The sequence below is a fragment of the Taurulus bubalis genome (genome assembly GCF_910589615.1).
Source record: "Taurulus bubalis genome assembly, chromosome: 12".
NCBI lineage: Eukaryota > Metazoa > Chordata > Actinopteri > Perciformes > Cottidae > Taurulus > Taurulus bubalis.
This window is the reverse complement of record NC_136600.1, coordinates 827,457-842,084: the sequence shown is the minus strand read 5'-3', so window position 1 is coordinate 842,084 and position 14,628 is coordinate 827,457. Positions and strand designations below refer to the sequence as shown.

At 46.0% G+C, this 14,628-nt stretch overlaps 1 protein-coding gene across 3 annotated transcripts in view; it reads right to left on the bottom strand.

The window, feature by feature from the left end:
* Positions 1-2,971: 2,971 nt before the first annotated feature.
* dyrk1b (dual-specificity tyrosine-(Y)-phosphorylation regulated kinase 1B) overlaps positions 2,972-14,628 on the bottom strand; it is a 48,996-nt gene continuing 37,339 nt past the window's right edge. For 2 of the 3 annotated variants that reach the window (XR_013771104.1, XR_013771105.1), the window contains exons 3-14: positions 11,957-12,076; positions 11,400-11,588; positions 11,168-11,315; positions 10,772-10,921; positions 8,701-8,837; positions 8,265-8,411; positions 7,999-8,139; positions 7,324-7,444; positions 7,058-7,240; positions 5,602-5,705; positions 4,005-4,630; positions 2,972-3,921 (exon numbers count right to left, since the gene is read on the bottom strand). Coding sequence is in view for 1 of the 3 variants with exons in the window: in XM_079227211.1 (XP_079083337.1) it covers positions 4,109-4,630; positions 5,602-5,705; positions 7,058-7,240; positions 7,324-7,444; positions 7,999-8,139; positions 8,265-8,411; positions 8,701-8,837; positions 10,772-10,921; positions 11,168-11,315; positions 11,400-11,588; positions 11,957-12,076 (1,962 nt within the window). In the remaining 2 variants the exon portion in view is untranslated. Of the gene's footprint in view, positions 3,922-3,999; positions 4,631-5,601; positions 5,706-7,057; positions 7,241-7,323; positions 7,445-7,998; positions 8,140-8,264; positions 8,412-8,700; positions 8,838-10,771; positions 10,922-11,167; positions 11,316-11,399; positions 11,589-11,956; positions 12,077-14,628 lie in introns of those variants that run through there. The other variant, XM_079227211.1, reaches the window with a different exon arrangement.

The window sequence follows — 14,628 nt, the reverse complement described above, 5'->3', positions numbered from 1 at the left end:
ATAATAATAATAATAATAATAATAATAATTTATGTAACCTCAACACTGTAATGCGCAATTATGTTATTCACATCTGAAAAACTGCACGCTACAACATGAATGTATGGATCATTATATCACCATAAATACAAAACCAACACAAAATCTGGAAAGATATTCTCAGATGTTTAGTAAAATCCTACGTTACACAATAGTGAACAAAACTTTTGGCTATTGAAATATATTCTTCTAGGCCTTGTTGATCAGGGGAAAAAATATGTTTACATGTCTGTATGTATGTATGTATATGTGTATGATACATGCATACAAATATATACATACGTCAACGTCTTCCTCCCCGTCTTCCTCCCCGTCTTCCTCAACGTCTTCCTCCACATCTTCCTTCACATCTTCCTCCACTTCAACGTCTTCCTCAACGTCTTCCTCCACATCTTCCTTCACATCTTCCTCCACTTCAACGTCTTCCTCAACGTCTTCCTCCACATCTTCCTTCACATCTTCCTCCACTTCAACGTCTTCCTCCACATCTTCCTTCACATCTTCCTCCACTTCAACGTCTTCCTCAACGTCTTCCTCCACATCTTCCTCCACATCTTCTTCCCCGTCTTCCTCAACGTCTTCCTCCACATCTTCCTCCACTTCAACGTCTTCCTCAACGTCTTCCTCCACATCTTCCTCCACATCTTCTTCCCCGTCTTCCTCAACGTCTTCCTCCACATCTTCCTCCACTTCAACGTCTTCCTCCACATCTTCCTTCACATCTTCCTCCACTTCAACGTCTTCCTCAACGTCTTCCTCCACATCTTCCTCCACATCTTCTTCCCCGTCTTCCTCAACGTCTTCCTCCACATCTTCCTCCACTTCAACGTCTTCCTCAACGTCTTCCTCCACATCTTCCTCCACATCTTCTTCCCCGTCTTCCTCAACGTCTTCCTTAACGTCTTCCTTAACGTCTTCCTCCACTTCAACGTCTTCCTCAACGTCTTCCTCCACATCTTCCTCCACATCTTCTTCCCCGTCTTCCTCAAGGTCTTCCTCAACGTCTTCCTCAACGTCTTCCTCCACATCTTCCTCCACATCTTCTTCCCCGTCTTCCTCAAGGTCTTCCTCAACGTCTTCCTCCACTTCAACGTCTTCCTCAACGTCTTCCTCCACATCTTCCTTCACATCTTCCTCCACTTCAACGTCTTCCTCAACGTCTTCCTCCACATCTTCCTTCACATCTTCCTCCACTTCAACGTCTTCCTCAACGTCTTCCTCAACGTCTTCCTCAACATCTTCCTTCACATCTTCCTCCACTTCAACGTCTTTCTCAACGTCTTCCTCCACATCTTCCTCCACTTCAACGTCTTTCTCAACGTCTCCCTCCACCACCTCAACGTCTTCCTCCACTTCAACGTCTTCCTCAACGTCTTCCTCCACATCTTCCTTCACATCTTCCTCCACTTCAACATCTTCCTCCACATCTTCCTCCACTTCAACGTCTTTCTCAACGTCTTCCTCCACATCTTCCTCCACTTCAACGTCTTTCTCAACGTCTTCCTCCACATCTTCCTCCACTTCAACGTCTTCCTCAACGTCTTCCTCCACATCTTCCTCCACATCTTCTTCCCCGTCTTCCTCAACGTCTTCCTCAACGTCTTCCTCCACTTCAACGTCTTCCTCAACGTCTTCCTCCACATCTTCCTCCACATCTTCTTCCCCGTCTTCCTCAACGTCTTCCTTAACGTCTTCCTCCACTTCAACGTCTTCCTCAACGTCTTCCTCCACATCTTCCTCTACATCTTCTTCCCCGTCTTCCTCAAGGTCTTCCTCCACTTCAACGTCTTCCTCAACGTCTTCCTCCACATCTTCCTTCACATCTTCCTCCACTTCAACGTCTTCCTCAACGTCTTCCTCCACATCTCAGATCTGATCAGTTAAGCCCAATGATAATCTTGCTTCCTGGTCCCCGCGGTGAGCCACTCTGGTCAAAAGGATGATCTTCTCTGGTCGTCACACACACTTCTCTCTTGCTTACCAAACAACAGGGAGTCACAAAACACATACATGAAGCGAAGGGAAACCTCAGATTGTTTGTGATCCACCATTTTACAACATGTAGTACTTCAGGTCAGGGCTTCCTTCTGAAACGGGCGCTTCTATCCCTCTGAGAAAAGAAGCTGTTAGCGGTCGGTTTGGACTCATCATGAATGGTTGGTGGCTGTTGGCTTGTAGCTGCAAAGGGAAATCTCTCTGTGTTCCGTCTCACGGTACATTGGCCTGATGAGAACAACAGGTAACAGTTCCTACACCAAAAGATCAAGAAGACTTTTCTATTCGTATATCTTAAAGTAATTCCCACATTGAGCATGTAGGAATATTGCAGTTTGACCAATAAGTGAAACCAAACCCGATCAAAATTACTTTAACATTTACATTAATTACATTAGATTAATGAAAAAATGTTATATAGAAATATCACTACAAAATTAAGAATTAATCCAATTCTTTTTTAAAGCTCACCTCATAATTTGTGATTAATGGGGTTATGTTAATATTATATTTTAAACACTTATTTTGTCCGTCAATCAAAACAGCAGCACATTATGATTGGCTACCTGATCATGAGATATATTTATATACATAATGTGTACATATATATACATAATGTGTACATATATATACATAATGTGTACATATATATACATAATGTGTACATATATATATATATATATATATATATATATATATATATATATATATATATATGCGCTCTGCAGAGGCGAGCGGAGCCTCAAGGAGGTCCTCTGTGACCTCTGTGACCTCTGTGACCTGTGAACAAGCTTTATCCTGACCAGACATGAGGCGGTGGATCAGATTAGTAGGAAGAAAAGCGGACATCCCATGTTTGTTTGACTTTGGTGTGCAAAAGTATACTCTTTATTCTTATTATATATCCAACTTTATTTTGCCCCAAACCCCTCCCCTCCACCCAGCCCCCACAACCGGTGGCATTCCCATGTCACCAGTTACTGTCACTGTTACAATAGCCAATCAGAGCTCACCTGCAGAAAGAAGGCAACCAAACAAAGAAGAGCAGAAAAAAGGGTTACTTTCAGTTTGTTTTTTCTTGTTAAATAGTAATAAATACATTGAGATGCAGTGGTTCTTACTTTATCCTTTTCTCTTAAGCAGAAGGGTTAAAAAGTTTTTTTTAAATTTTTTTTTTGTTTCTGTTTCTATTTCTTTTTATTTCTTTATTGATCTGTGTTGGATCTTTAGCAGCAATCCGGACCAGTTGTCATGGTGATTAGCAGCACAGAGAGGAGGAGCTGTCTGGAGGAGAAACACAACAGGAGGAGGAGGAGGAGAGGAAGAGGAGAGGAAGAGAGGGAGGGGATGAGGAGGAGAAAGAGATCCCTATGAGCGCCAGGAAGGCATCAGTGTCCTGCCACCTCTTCCTCCTCCTCCTCCTCCTCCTCCTCCCTCCGTCACCACCAGAGGGAGGAGAGGAGTCCTGAATCACACACACCCTTTGAAACCAGCTTCTGTCTTCTCGATGCAGTGCGTGTGTGTGTGTGTGTGTGTGTGTGTGTGTCTGACTGTAAATATGAATACACTGATGTCATAACTAACCAGCGTGACATGAACATGTGATCTTCCACATGGAGTAAAATGGAAAAGCATGGCTCCTCTCTCCTCCTCTTCTTCATCCTCCTCCTCTTCCTCCTCTCCAGGCTTAAACAACAACCAAGTAGAACACGCAACTCCTCAAACCCGAGAAAAATCAAATAATATTAAACAACAATAATAATAATATTAATAAAAACAAACTCGTCACAATCATTCCTTTCCAATTACAGTCGCAACAGAAGGACAACAAACTAAAACGGGATAAAAAGGGAGAGTTTTCCCCACATCATCTTCTTCCTCCTCCTCCTCCTCCTCCTCCTCCCCCTCCCCTCCTCCTCCTCCTCCTCCTCCTCCCTCCCCTCCTCCTCCTCCTCTCATGCAGTACAAACTGTCTCCTTCAGCACAAAGTTCACCTCCTTGTCTCTGAACTCTGGCTGTATGTGTAGTTGTAGTAGTTAAAATTGTATGGCTTTAGGGCATGGTTCAGGTTTTATCAAGAGTTGGCGGGCCCCTCGTCCGAGTCCGGCCTCCCTCGGCCCCCCGCGGCGGGGTTATTGTTGTTGGAGGCGGGGTAGTAGTCCTCGGGGGGCGGGGCTTGTGGCCCCGGGGCGACGGGGGCCGTCCGAGTCCGGAAGGCCGACAGTCCGATCGGCAGAGCGAGGGGCAGGGACGCCGAGCCGAACTGAGACGCCTCCATGGAAGACACCGCCCCCAGATGGTGCAGCCCGAGGGACACGCCCACATCCATGCTGTCACTCATTTGCGGCGGGGATCCCTGCGGCCCGCCCCCGCCGCCGCCCCCGATGCCCGTCTGGCCGCTCTGCCGCAGGCCGCGCCCGCCGTTCCCGTGGTGGGAGTAGGTCGGGTGCGGGTGGTGGGGCGGGTCCAGGAAGTGCCGCTGGTGCTGCTGGGAGGCGGCCGGCTTGTGGAGCAGCAACTGGGTGTATGCTGGGTCCTGACCCCCACCTCCACCATCACTGCCTGGCCACATCCTCATCTGCTGCTGGGAGGGAGCCTGTGGGGGAGGGGACAGGTGAGACACACAGAGGGACTGACACACTGCTGGACTAACGGGGACCAGCTACAGACACACTGCTGGACTAACGGGGACCAGCTACAGACACACTGCTGGACTAACGGGGGCCAGCTACAGACACACTGCTGGACTAACGGGGGCCAGCTACAGACATGCTGCTGGACTAACGGGGACCAGCTACAGACACACTGCTGGACTAACGGGGGCCAGCTACAGACATGCTGCTGGACTAACGGGGACCGGCTGCAGACACACTGCTGGACTAACGGGGACCAGCTACAGACACACTGCTGGACTAGCGGGTACCGGCTGCAGACACACTGCTGGACTAACGGGGGCCAGCTACAGACATGCTGCTGGACTAACGGGGACCAGCTGCAGACACACTGCTGGACTAACGGGGACCGGCTGCAGACACACTGCTGGACTAACGGGGACCGGCTGCAGACACACTGCTGGACTAACGGGGACCGGCTGCAGACACACTGCTGGACTAACGGGGACCGGCTACAGACACACTGCTGGACTAACGGGGACCGGCTGCAGACACGCTGCTGGACTAACGGGGACCAGCTGCAGACATGCTGCTGGACTAACGGGGACCGGCTGCAGACACACTGCTGGACTAACGGGGACCGGCTGCAGACACACTGCTGGACTAACGGGGACCGGCTGCAGACACACTGCTGGACTAACGGGGACCAGCTACAGACATGCTGCTGGACTAACGGGGACCAGCTGCAGACATGCTGCTGGACTAACGGGGACCAGCTGCAGACATGCTGCTGGACTAACGGGGACCAGCTGCAGACATGCTGCTGGACTAACGGGGACCAGCTGCAGACATGCTGCTGGACTAACGGGGACCAGCTGCAGACATGCTGCTGGACTAACGGGGACCAGCTGCAGACATGCTGCTGGACTAACGGGGACCGGCTGACGCTGTGTACCTGAGGGCTGGTCATCTCGTAGTCTGAATGGGTAACAGCAGAGTTGTAGTAGCGGTTGCTGTAGCGGTAGTTGCGGTTGTCATTGGAAGAACCACTGGAGCCACCTGGAGATGAAGCAAAGCGTTAAACTGGTTCCTTTAGACCGCTTCCTTTCAGGCCAGCTTTCATTAGGGGCTCTTGACATGTGGACTCAGGTTCCCTCCAGTCCTCCATCAGGAGGCGTGTGGAACGAGTTCTTATGTCAATGGATTCAAGAATGTAAACACACATTTTACGCACGTTAAACTAACCACTACAAGTTTGGAGTAAGGAAGTGAGAGATGTTGCCCGTCACATAATAAAGTTGTTAGAGATGTTGCCGTCACATAATAAAGTTGTTAGAGATGTTGCCGTCACATAATAAAGTTGTTAGAGATGTTGCTCGTCATATAATAAAGTTGTTAGAGATGTTGCTCGTCACATAATAAAGTTGTTAGAGATGTTGCCGTCACATAATAAAGTTGTTAGAGATGTTGCTCGTCACATAATAAAGTTGTTAGAGATGTTGCCGTCACATAATAAAGTTGTTAGAGATGTTGCTCGTCACATAATAAAGTTGTTAGAGATGTTGCCGTCACATAATAAAGTTGTTAGAGATGTTGCTCGTCACATAATAAAGTTGTTAGAGATGTTGCTCGTCACATAATAAAGTTGTTAGAGATGTTGCTCGTCACATAATAAAGTTGTTAGAGATGTTGCTCGTCACATAATAAAGTTGTTAGAGATGTTGCCGTCACATAATAAAGTTGTTAGAGATGTTGCTCGTTACATAATAAAGTTGTTTGGTTCGCTGCCCTTTTAATTTCTGAGTAACTTGCCAATTGCTCAAATAAATTGCAGAGAAAAGTGTTATTTTGTGTGAACAAAATAACACACAATAATGACTTGTGCAGCATTACTCATTCAGTAATATCACGGTTCTCTTGTAGAATAATAAATTCTTGTTTTTATCAATTGTTGGAAGTTGTTAATTGATTTAGAAGATAAGAAGATTCTTCATGAGTCTCTTTTGGTTTACATCAACCCAGAAGATCAAAGTAAAGAGCTGCAGACCCCGGACCCCAGACCCTGGACCCAGACCCTGGACCCAGACCCTGGACCCAGACCCTGGACCCAGACCCTGGACCCAGACCCTGGACCCAGACCCCAGACCCTGGACCCCAGACCCTGGACCCTGGACCCCAGACCCTGGACCCAGACCCCAGACCCTGGACCCAGACCCTGGACCCAGACCCTGGACCCAGACCCTGGACCCTGGACCCAGACCCTGGACCCAGACCCCAGACCCTGGACCCCAGACCCTGGACCCCAGACCCTGGACCCAGACCCCAGACCCCAGACCCTGGACCCCAGACCCTGGACCCAGACCCTGGACCCAGACCCTGGACCCAGACCCCAGCCGCCTGGTGGACTTTACCAGAGCTGGAGACCGAGCTGGTGGTGGAGGTGGAGTGGGAGTGGTCCATGGCAGGAGAGGTGGATGTGGATGAACTGGTGTTGGTTCCTTCATCGGTCGTCTTCTTGAAGAAGTTGTGCTGCAGGGCGTAGAATGGCGTGATGCGGCTTTTAGGGTCGTAGTCCAGCATGCGCAGGATCAGGTCTAGAAAGAGGACCTCGCAGGGTTATTAAGAGCTGTGCCCGCACACTCTGAAGTATCCTTCACATTTTGGGATGTCAGCTCACCTTTAAACTTCAGGTAGTCACAGGGGGCGTGTCCGGGCTCCCCGGCCCGCCGCCCCCCCGGCCCCCCGGTCTCCACACCCAGAATCTCATGAAGACGCCGCGTGGCCGGCGGCTTGTACTCCTGAAACACACAGCGAGTCTTTAGAGTACGACTCAGCAGCTGAACGACATCACACAATGTTTGTGAGGTTTGAAACTACCGACACCACAAATACAATAAAGATGAATGGAAATATAAATACACATTTAGGTGGATTTGACTAAATAAATCTCAGTTAAATTTTTATCATCTCCTAAATCAACCAAAGTTACCATTAGATAATGCCTCATTTGCATATTTAAACATCACATTTGAGAAACCGTATTGTCTTGAATGTCAGTTTTTACCTCATTCACAATCTTCAAAATGAAATTCTAAAAGAGTTTGTTCTCTTCTTCCTCCAAACTTTAACCTTTCATTCCTAAATATATTCTTAGAAACTTTCACTCAAAAATGTCAACTAAATAAAACCATCATGTGAAACCTGCTGTTACCAATGCAGATGTACACAAAGAGCACATGTCTAGTACGACAATGATCAACACTTTCTATTTGTGAGTTGTTTTTTCTCCCCTGATAACATGATTGTGTTTACTCCTGTAGATCTTGTGTAATAACCAGAAGTGATCAGATACCTTCTTCATGTCCTTGTTCTTCTTCACGGTCCACAGACCGTCTGACAGCTTGTCAAAATACTTCCTGGCTTTAGGAGCTGTATCCAGCATGTGGCTGGGCGGGACCCCCAGAACCTCCACAATCTTATTCATCTGGTCAACCTACACACACACACACACACACACACACACACACACACACACACACACACACACACACAATCAGCTTGCTGACAGGATGTGGACAGGATAAGGCAGACTCCTCGTCTCCTCAGCCGACCCGTTACCTCGTTGGAGCCGCTGAAGAGAGGCTCTCCGGTGTGCATCTCCACCAGGATGCAGCCCAGAGACCACATGTCGATGGCCAGGTCGTAGGGCATTCCCAGCAGGACCTCAGGGGAGCGGTAAAACCGGCTCTGGATGTACTGATAGATCTGAGAGCGAGGGCGACAACAAACTATTACCTTTCCTGTGTCTCCGATCGGGTCCGACCCGGTGACCTGCTCCGGCATCAGCTCTTTGCTTGACAACAACCCTTACATATAGTCTGGAAAGACCCACTGGCATCACACCAAATCTACAATTACTGCTTTAACTGAGACGCATCATCTAGTTCCTCTAACGATCACATTCAACATATATAAACTAATACATGTCTGTAACAGGCCTGTGTGGAGGGTGTGTGTGTGTGTGTGAGTGAGTGTGTGTGTGTGTGCTGCTCACCCTCTGTCCAAGCTGGCAGGAGGACCCAAAGTCCACGATCTTGATGGCGGACCTCTTGGGGTTACACAGCAGGATGTTCTCTGGCTTCAGGTCGCAGTGGATGATTGACAGCTCTGGAGTGGCCAGGAACAACAATGCTGTGGACAGAGCAGACATCCTCCTGTTAGGCCGCTCCACTATGGCCGCTAAATATATACATATATATATTTAAATATAATTAAACTGAAAAACAAATGTAAATAAATACATGTATTGTTGAATAAATACACTACATTATATATAAACAGTACTGTTTTTATATAAATTATATCAAAATAAATGTATTTAGGTATGGTGTAAATTCAGTGCACATCAAAAACCTTCTGAAAAATACTCAACATAAATAATCAATATTAAAACGAATAACAAATAAGTAAAATATGAATTGTTCACTGCCACGACCTACTGAAAACTCCTAAAGCAAACTATATTCAACATATTCCAGTCAGAAACCCTGTAAAGGAAAGGCGGACCCTAATCATTTCATCTGGATTATCTTGTTTTGTACATGTAGAACCCTCTTTTAGGACCCTGTGTGATGGTCATGTAAAACCCTCTTTTAGGACCCTGTGTGATGGTCATGTAGAACCCTCTTTTAGGACCCTGTGTGATGGTCATGTAGAACCCTCTTTTAGGACCCTGTGTGATGGTCATGTAGAACCCTCTTTTAGGACCCTGTGTGATGGTCATGTAAAACCCTCTTTTAGGACCCTGTGTGATGGTCATGTAAAACCCTCTTTTAGGACCCTGTGTGATGGTCATGTAAAACCCTCTTTTAGGACCCTGTGTGATGGTCATGTAGAACCCTCTTTTAGGACCCTGTGTGATGGTCATGTAGAACCCTCTTTTAGGACCCTGTGTGATGGTCATGTAGAACCCTCTTTTAGGACCCTGTGTGATGGTCATGTAGAACCCTCTTTTAGGACCCTGTGTGATGGTCATGTAGAACCCTCTTTTAGGACCCTGTGTGATGATCATGTAGAACCCTCTTTTAGGACCCTGTGTGATGGTCATGTAGAACCCTCTTTTAGGACCCTGTGTGATGGTCATGTAGAAGCCTCTTTTAGGACCCTGTGTGATGGTCATGTAGAACCCTCTTTTAGGACCCTGTGTGATGGTCATGTAGAAGCCTCTTTTAGGACCCTGTGTGATGGTCATGTAGAAGCCTCTTTTAGGACCCTGTGTGATGGTCATGTAGAACCCTCTTTTAGGACCCTGTGTGATGGTCATGTAGAAGCCTCTTTTAGGACCCTGTGTGATGGTCATGAAGAAGCCTCTTTTAGGACCCTGTGTGATGGTCATGTAGAAGCCTCTTTTAGGACCCTGTGTGATGGTCATGAAGAACCCTCTTTTAGGACCCTGTGTGATGGTCATGAAGAAGCCTCTTTTAGGACCCTGTGTGATGGTCATGAAGAACCCTCTTTTAGGACCCTGTGTGATGGTCATGAAGAAGCCTCTTTTAGGACCCTGTGTGATGGTCATGAAGAACCCTCTTTTAGGACCCTGTGTGATGGTCATGAAGAAGCCTCTTTTAGGACCCTGTGTGATGGTCATGTAGAAGCCTCTTTTAGGACCCTGTGTGATGGTCATGAAGAAGCCTCTTTTAGGACCCTGTGTGATGGTCAGGTAGAACCCTCTTTTAGGACCCTGTGTGATGGTCATGTAGAAGCCTCTTTTAGGACCCTGTGTGATGGTCATGAAGAAGCCTCTTTTAGGACCCTGTGTGATGGTCAGGTAGAACCCTCTTTTAGGACCCTGTGTGATGGTCAGGTAGAACCCTCTTTTAGGACCCTGTGTGATGGTGTTTCTGGAGGTTTACCAGCACTGAGCTGATCAGCACCAACAGTCATGCTCCTGATGAACATTCACTCATCACTCAATGAAGGCTCTGTGCACTGCATGACCTTTGACCTCAACATTCTTCCTTCCTGATTTGATGATTTCAAAGTGAATTAATCCTCTTGTCTTTTCGTCCACTAGGGGGCAGAGCACAACAAGCTACACCCAAACAGCTTCCTGTTGGTGGACCCACCTGTACACAGCTGCTGGGCAAACTTCCTGGTGAGGTTGAGGGAGACTCCTCTGAAGTTGGTGTTCCTCAGCAGATCGTACAGGTTGTAGCTCAACAACTCAAACACCAAACAGAGGTGGTTCCTAAACATAAAGTGACGCTTCAGGTGGACTGCACGGAGACACGCACACGCACACACGCACACGCACACGCACACACGCACAGATGGGAGACAAAGAAAAAGGTTAAGAGATAAACTGAAACAAGAATCCGGTTGTGCAGCAGTACTCGACAACATTAAAAGCATTTCCTGTAAACTGTCTTAAAAAGATTCCTCACCTTCCGAGTCTTGGCTTTGAGTGTGTGTGTGTGTGTGTGTGTGTGTGTGTGTGTGTGTGTGTGTGTGTGTGTTCTTACCTATGTAATATTTCATCTCCGTGTCATGCTTGTTCATGAGCTCCAGCAGGCGCAGTTCAATCTGGGCCTGGTTGAGAAAGGCCTTCTTGTTCTTGATGATCTTGATGGCGACCCACTCCTGCTCATGGTGGTCGTAGGCCTTCACCACCTGCGGACACACATCAACACACCACGATAACAACACCTGCGTTAGGATTTCCCTCGTCTTCGTGAAACAGGGAGGAGAACATACCTGTCCGAAGGAGCCCTTCCCGATCAGCGAGTCTATCTCATAGCGGTCCAGCCACTTTTCTCCGTTTTTGACAATGTAGTCGTAGTTGTCGTCGTCGTAGCCGTCGTTGTAGACTTTCCTCTCCTTCTTGGTGCTGCTGTCCTCTGGAGGGACCTGCTGGGCCCGTCGCTTCTTCTTAGTATAGTACACCTGTGGATCGGGAAAGTTGTTGAAAAAACAGCTGAGGTTTCCAGCTCTGCTTCCTGGTACGTCTTAGCCAGGGGGTCGGACATTTGTTTATTTGTTTATGACACCACATCAAAATTGAAATCTCCCAATGGATCTGTCATTTTGTTCCACCGATAAAGGCAACGTGCAGAGCAACATTAAAATGATCAGCACATACTAATTATATATATATATATATATATATATATATATATATATATATATATATATATATATATATATATATATGGTTCGTGCACACCATGGAGGCATGCAGAGGTCTCGGCTTAGGAAATAAGACGTCCACACACCGACACAAGTCTGTGCGTGTGTGTGTGTGTGTGTCATACCTCATTGATGTGCTTGTAAGTTTTGATGAGGTCAACAGAGAGTTTCCTCAGTGGGGCGCTGGCAGGGTCTCTGAAACTGGGGGGGATCCTCCGCTGGAGTATGGTCATATCAGACAGCACCTGCAGGGGGCAGCAACACGGCATCACACTCTCTCCGGTTGGAAGAAGCACACCACAGTCTACTTCAGGACATCCCGAAGATTGAAAACACTGTGTATCAATTTCAAACTCACGCAGTTCACATTTGCACCACCAGAGTTTGACAAACATGAACTCTCCACATTTACATATTGATACATATGACATGACTGATTATCACATATGTAATAATCAGTGACATCAAGGTTCAGCGTTTCCCCTACAGTTATAATAGGGGGGCGAGGCGCCCCCCTGAAGAAACCCCCCTGTAATTTTCTTGATAGCGCCAGATCACAAGTCGTCATTTAAGTTCCTCTTCCCTACAGAACAGGCCTTCACCTTGTTCTGTTATTAAGCAAACTAAACGGCCGTATTTTATTGATCTTATCCACACGACAGCTTGTCATTTCGGTCTCTACGTGGTTGAGTTAACGCTTCTCCTCTGCATCACGCACAGCGGAGTTCCACCCCGATGCCCACAGACACGTGCACGCACACACACACACATGCACGCACGCACGCACACGCACACACACACAGGTGAGCACTAAGCGGACAGAGAGCGTCGAAAAGTATGTCGCGTGAAAAGTAGACCGCTATATCTGCGTTTTAAACGCTCCCAGGGTGAAGATGCAACAGCAGCTCTCCTGTGAGGAGCAACCGGAGTTCTCCTCGCACCGGAGCAGCTCTCTGAACCCAGAGCAGCTCTCTGAACCCGGAGCAGCTCTCTGAACCCAGAGCAGCTCTCTGAACCCAGAGCAGCTCTCTGAACCCGGAGCAGCTCTCTGAACCCAGAGCAGCTCTCTGAACCCGGAGCAGCTCTCTGAACCTGGTTCAGAGAGCCAAAGTGCTTGTATCTTCTACCAACAATGAGCTGCTGGCTTCACATATTACAAAAGTACGAAGTACACAGGCATAAAACTAAGTCATTAATAAATACATGGAGAAATGCCTTTACTTTCTGGTAAATGTTTACGTTACGCCGTTAACGGGTTACGTTTGCGCATGGGCCACTCGCCGACTTTTGGCTCTTTGCCAGAAGTCTCCGTGAGGTCATCCTTTCTGCTGCTGCGCGTCTCAAAACAGAAAACAGATCTCAGATCAATGTTGAGCATGAATTGTATCAAATCTACAACCCCGTTTATAAAAGATGTGTAGAGGCTCACTGCAGCCACTAATACTGATGCAACCTGATGCTCACATATCTGCACTCATTCTGTTTTGTTTGGCAAAAAATAAATAGCTGTTTGTTTTCCACAATGAGCTATTTAGTAGTAACTAAATATTAGTTATTTTTTGCACAGATATAACTTTATTTTCATTGTTGTAAGTGATTGCAATTAAAAAAATGTCTGATGGAGCAATCTGATTTACTTGAAAGTAATTGCACTTTTCTTTATTCTGTTATTTATAAAAGCACAGATGGAGTCACAAAATTAAGTTATTTACAGAAAAAGTTTGAGAACCACTACTTTAAGTGTTTGTGTCGGTGTCGTCGTCGCACCCCCCCCCCCACGCCCCCCCTACTCCCCAAGCTGTAAACCTAGGGGAAACACTGAGGTTTGTTAAATTAAAGGGATAGTACAGATGTTTGGAAGTAGGGATTTATCCATAGTCAGTACATCATCTACCACCTCAAAGAAAATGGGCGGGGGGGCATTGGCCTGATTACGGGTCGCACGTTAACGGGATCCTCACATTCTGCCCCTCTCCCTCCCGAACGATTTTCATAACATTCAACAATATTTTCTTTCTGCAATCAGAAAAGAGCCCAAATATTCGTGTCCAGCTTTGTACTGAGATGCAAACATCTCGTTTTACGGTCCAGTTTAAACCACAATAGTTGGTAACTATAGTTTGTAACAATAGTTTGTAACAATAGTTGATAACTATAGTTTGTAACAATAGTTTGCAACAATAGTTGGTAACCATAGTTTGTAACAATAGTTTGTAATAATAGTTTGTAACAATAGTTGGTAACCATAGTTTGTAAATAGTTGGTAACCATAGTTTGTAAATAGTTGGTAACCATAGTTTGTAACAATAGTTTGTAATAATAGTTTGTAACAAGTTTGTAACAATAGTTTGTAATAATAGTTTGTAACAATAGTTTGTAATAATAGTTGGTAACAATAGTTGGTAACAATAGTTGGTAACAATAGTTGGTAACAATAGTTTGTAAATAGTTGGTAACAATAGTTGGTAACAATAGTTGGTAACAATAGTTTGTAAATAGTTGGTAACAATAGTTTGTAAATAGTTGGTAACCATAGTTTGTAACAATAGTTTGTAATAATAGTTTGCAACAATAGTTTGTAACAATAGTTTGTAATAATAGTTTGAAACAATAGTTTGCAACAATAGTTTGTAACAATAGTTTGTAACAATAGTTTGTAATAATAGTTTGAAACAATAGTTTGTAACAATAGTTTGAAATAATAGTTGGTAACCATAGTTTGTAACAATAGTTTGTAACAATAGCTTGTAACAATAGTTGGTAACCATAGTTTGTAAATAGTTGGTAACAAGAGTTT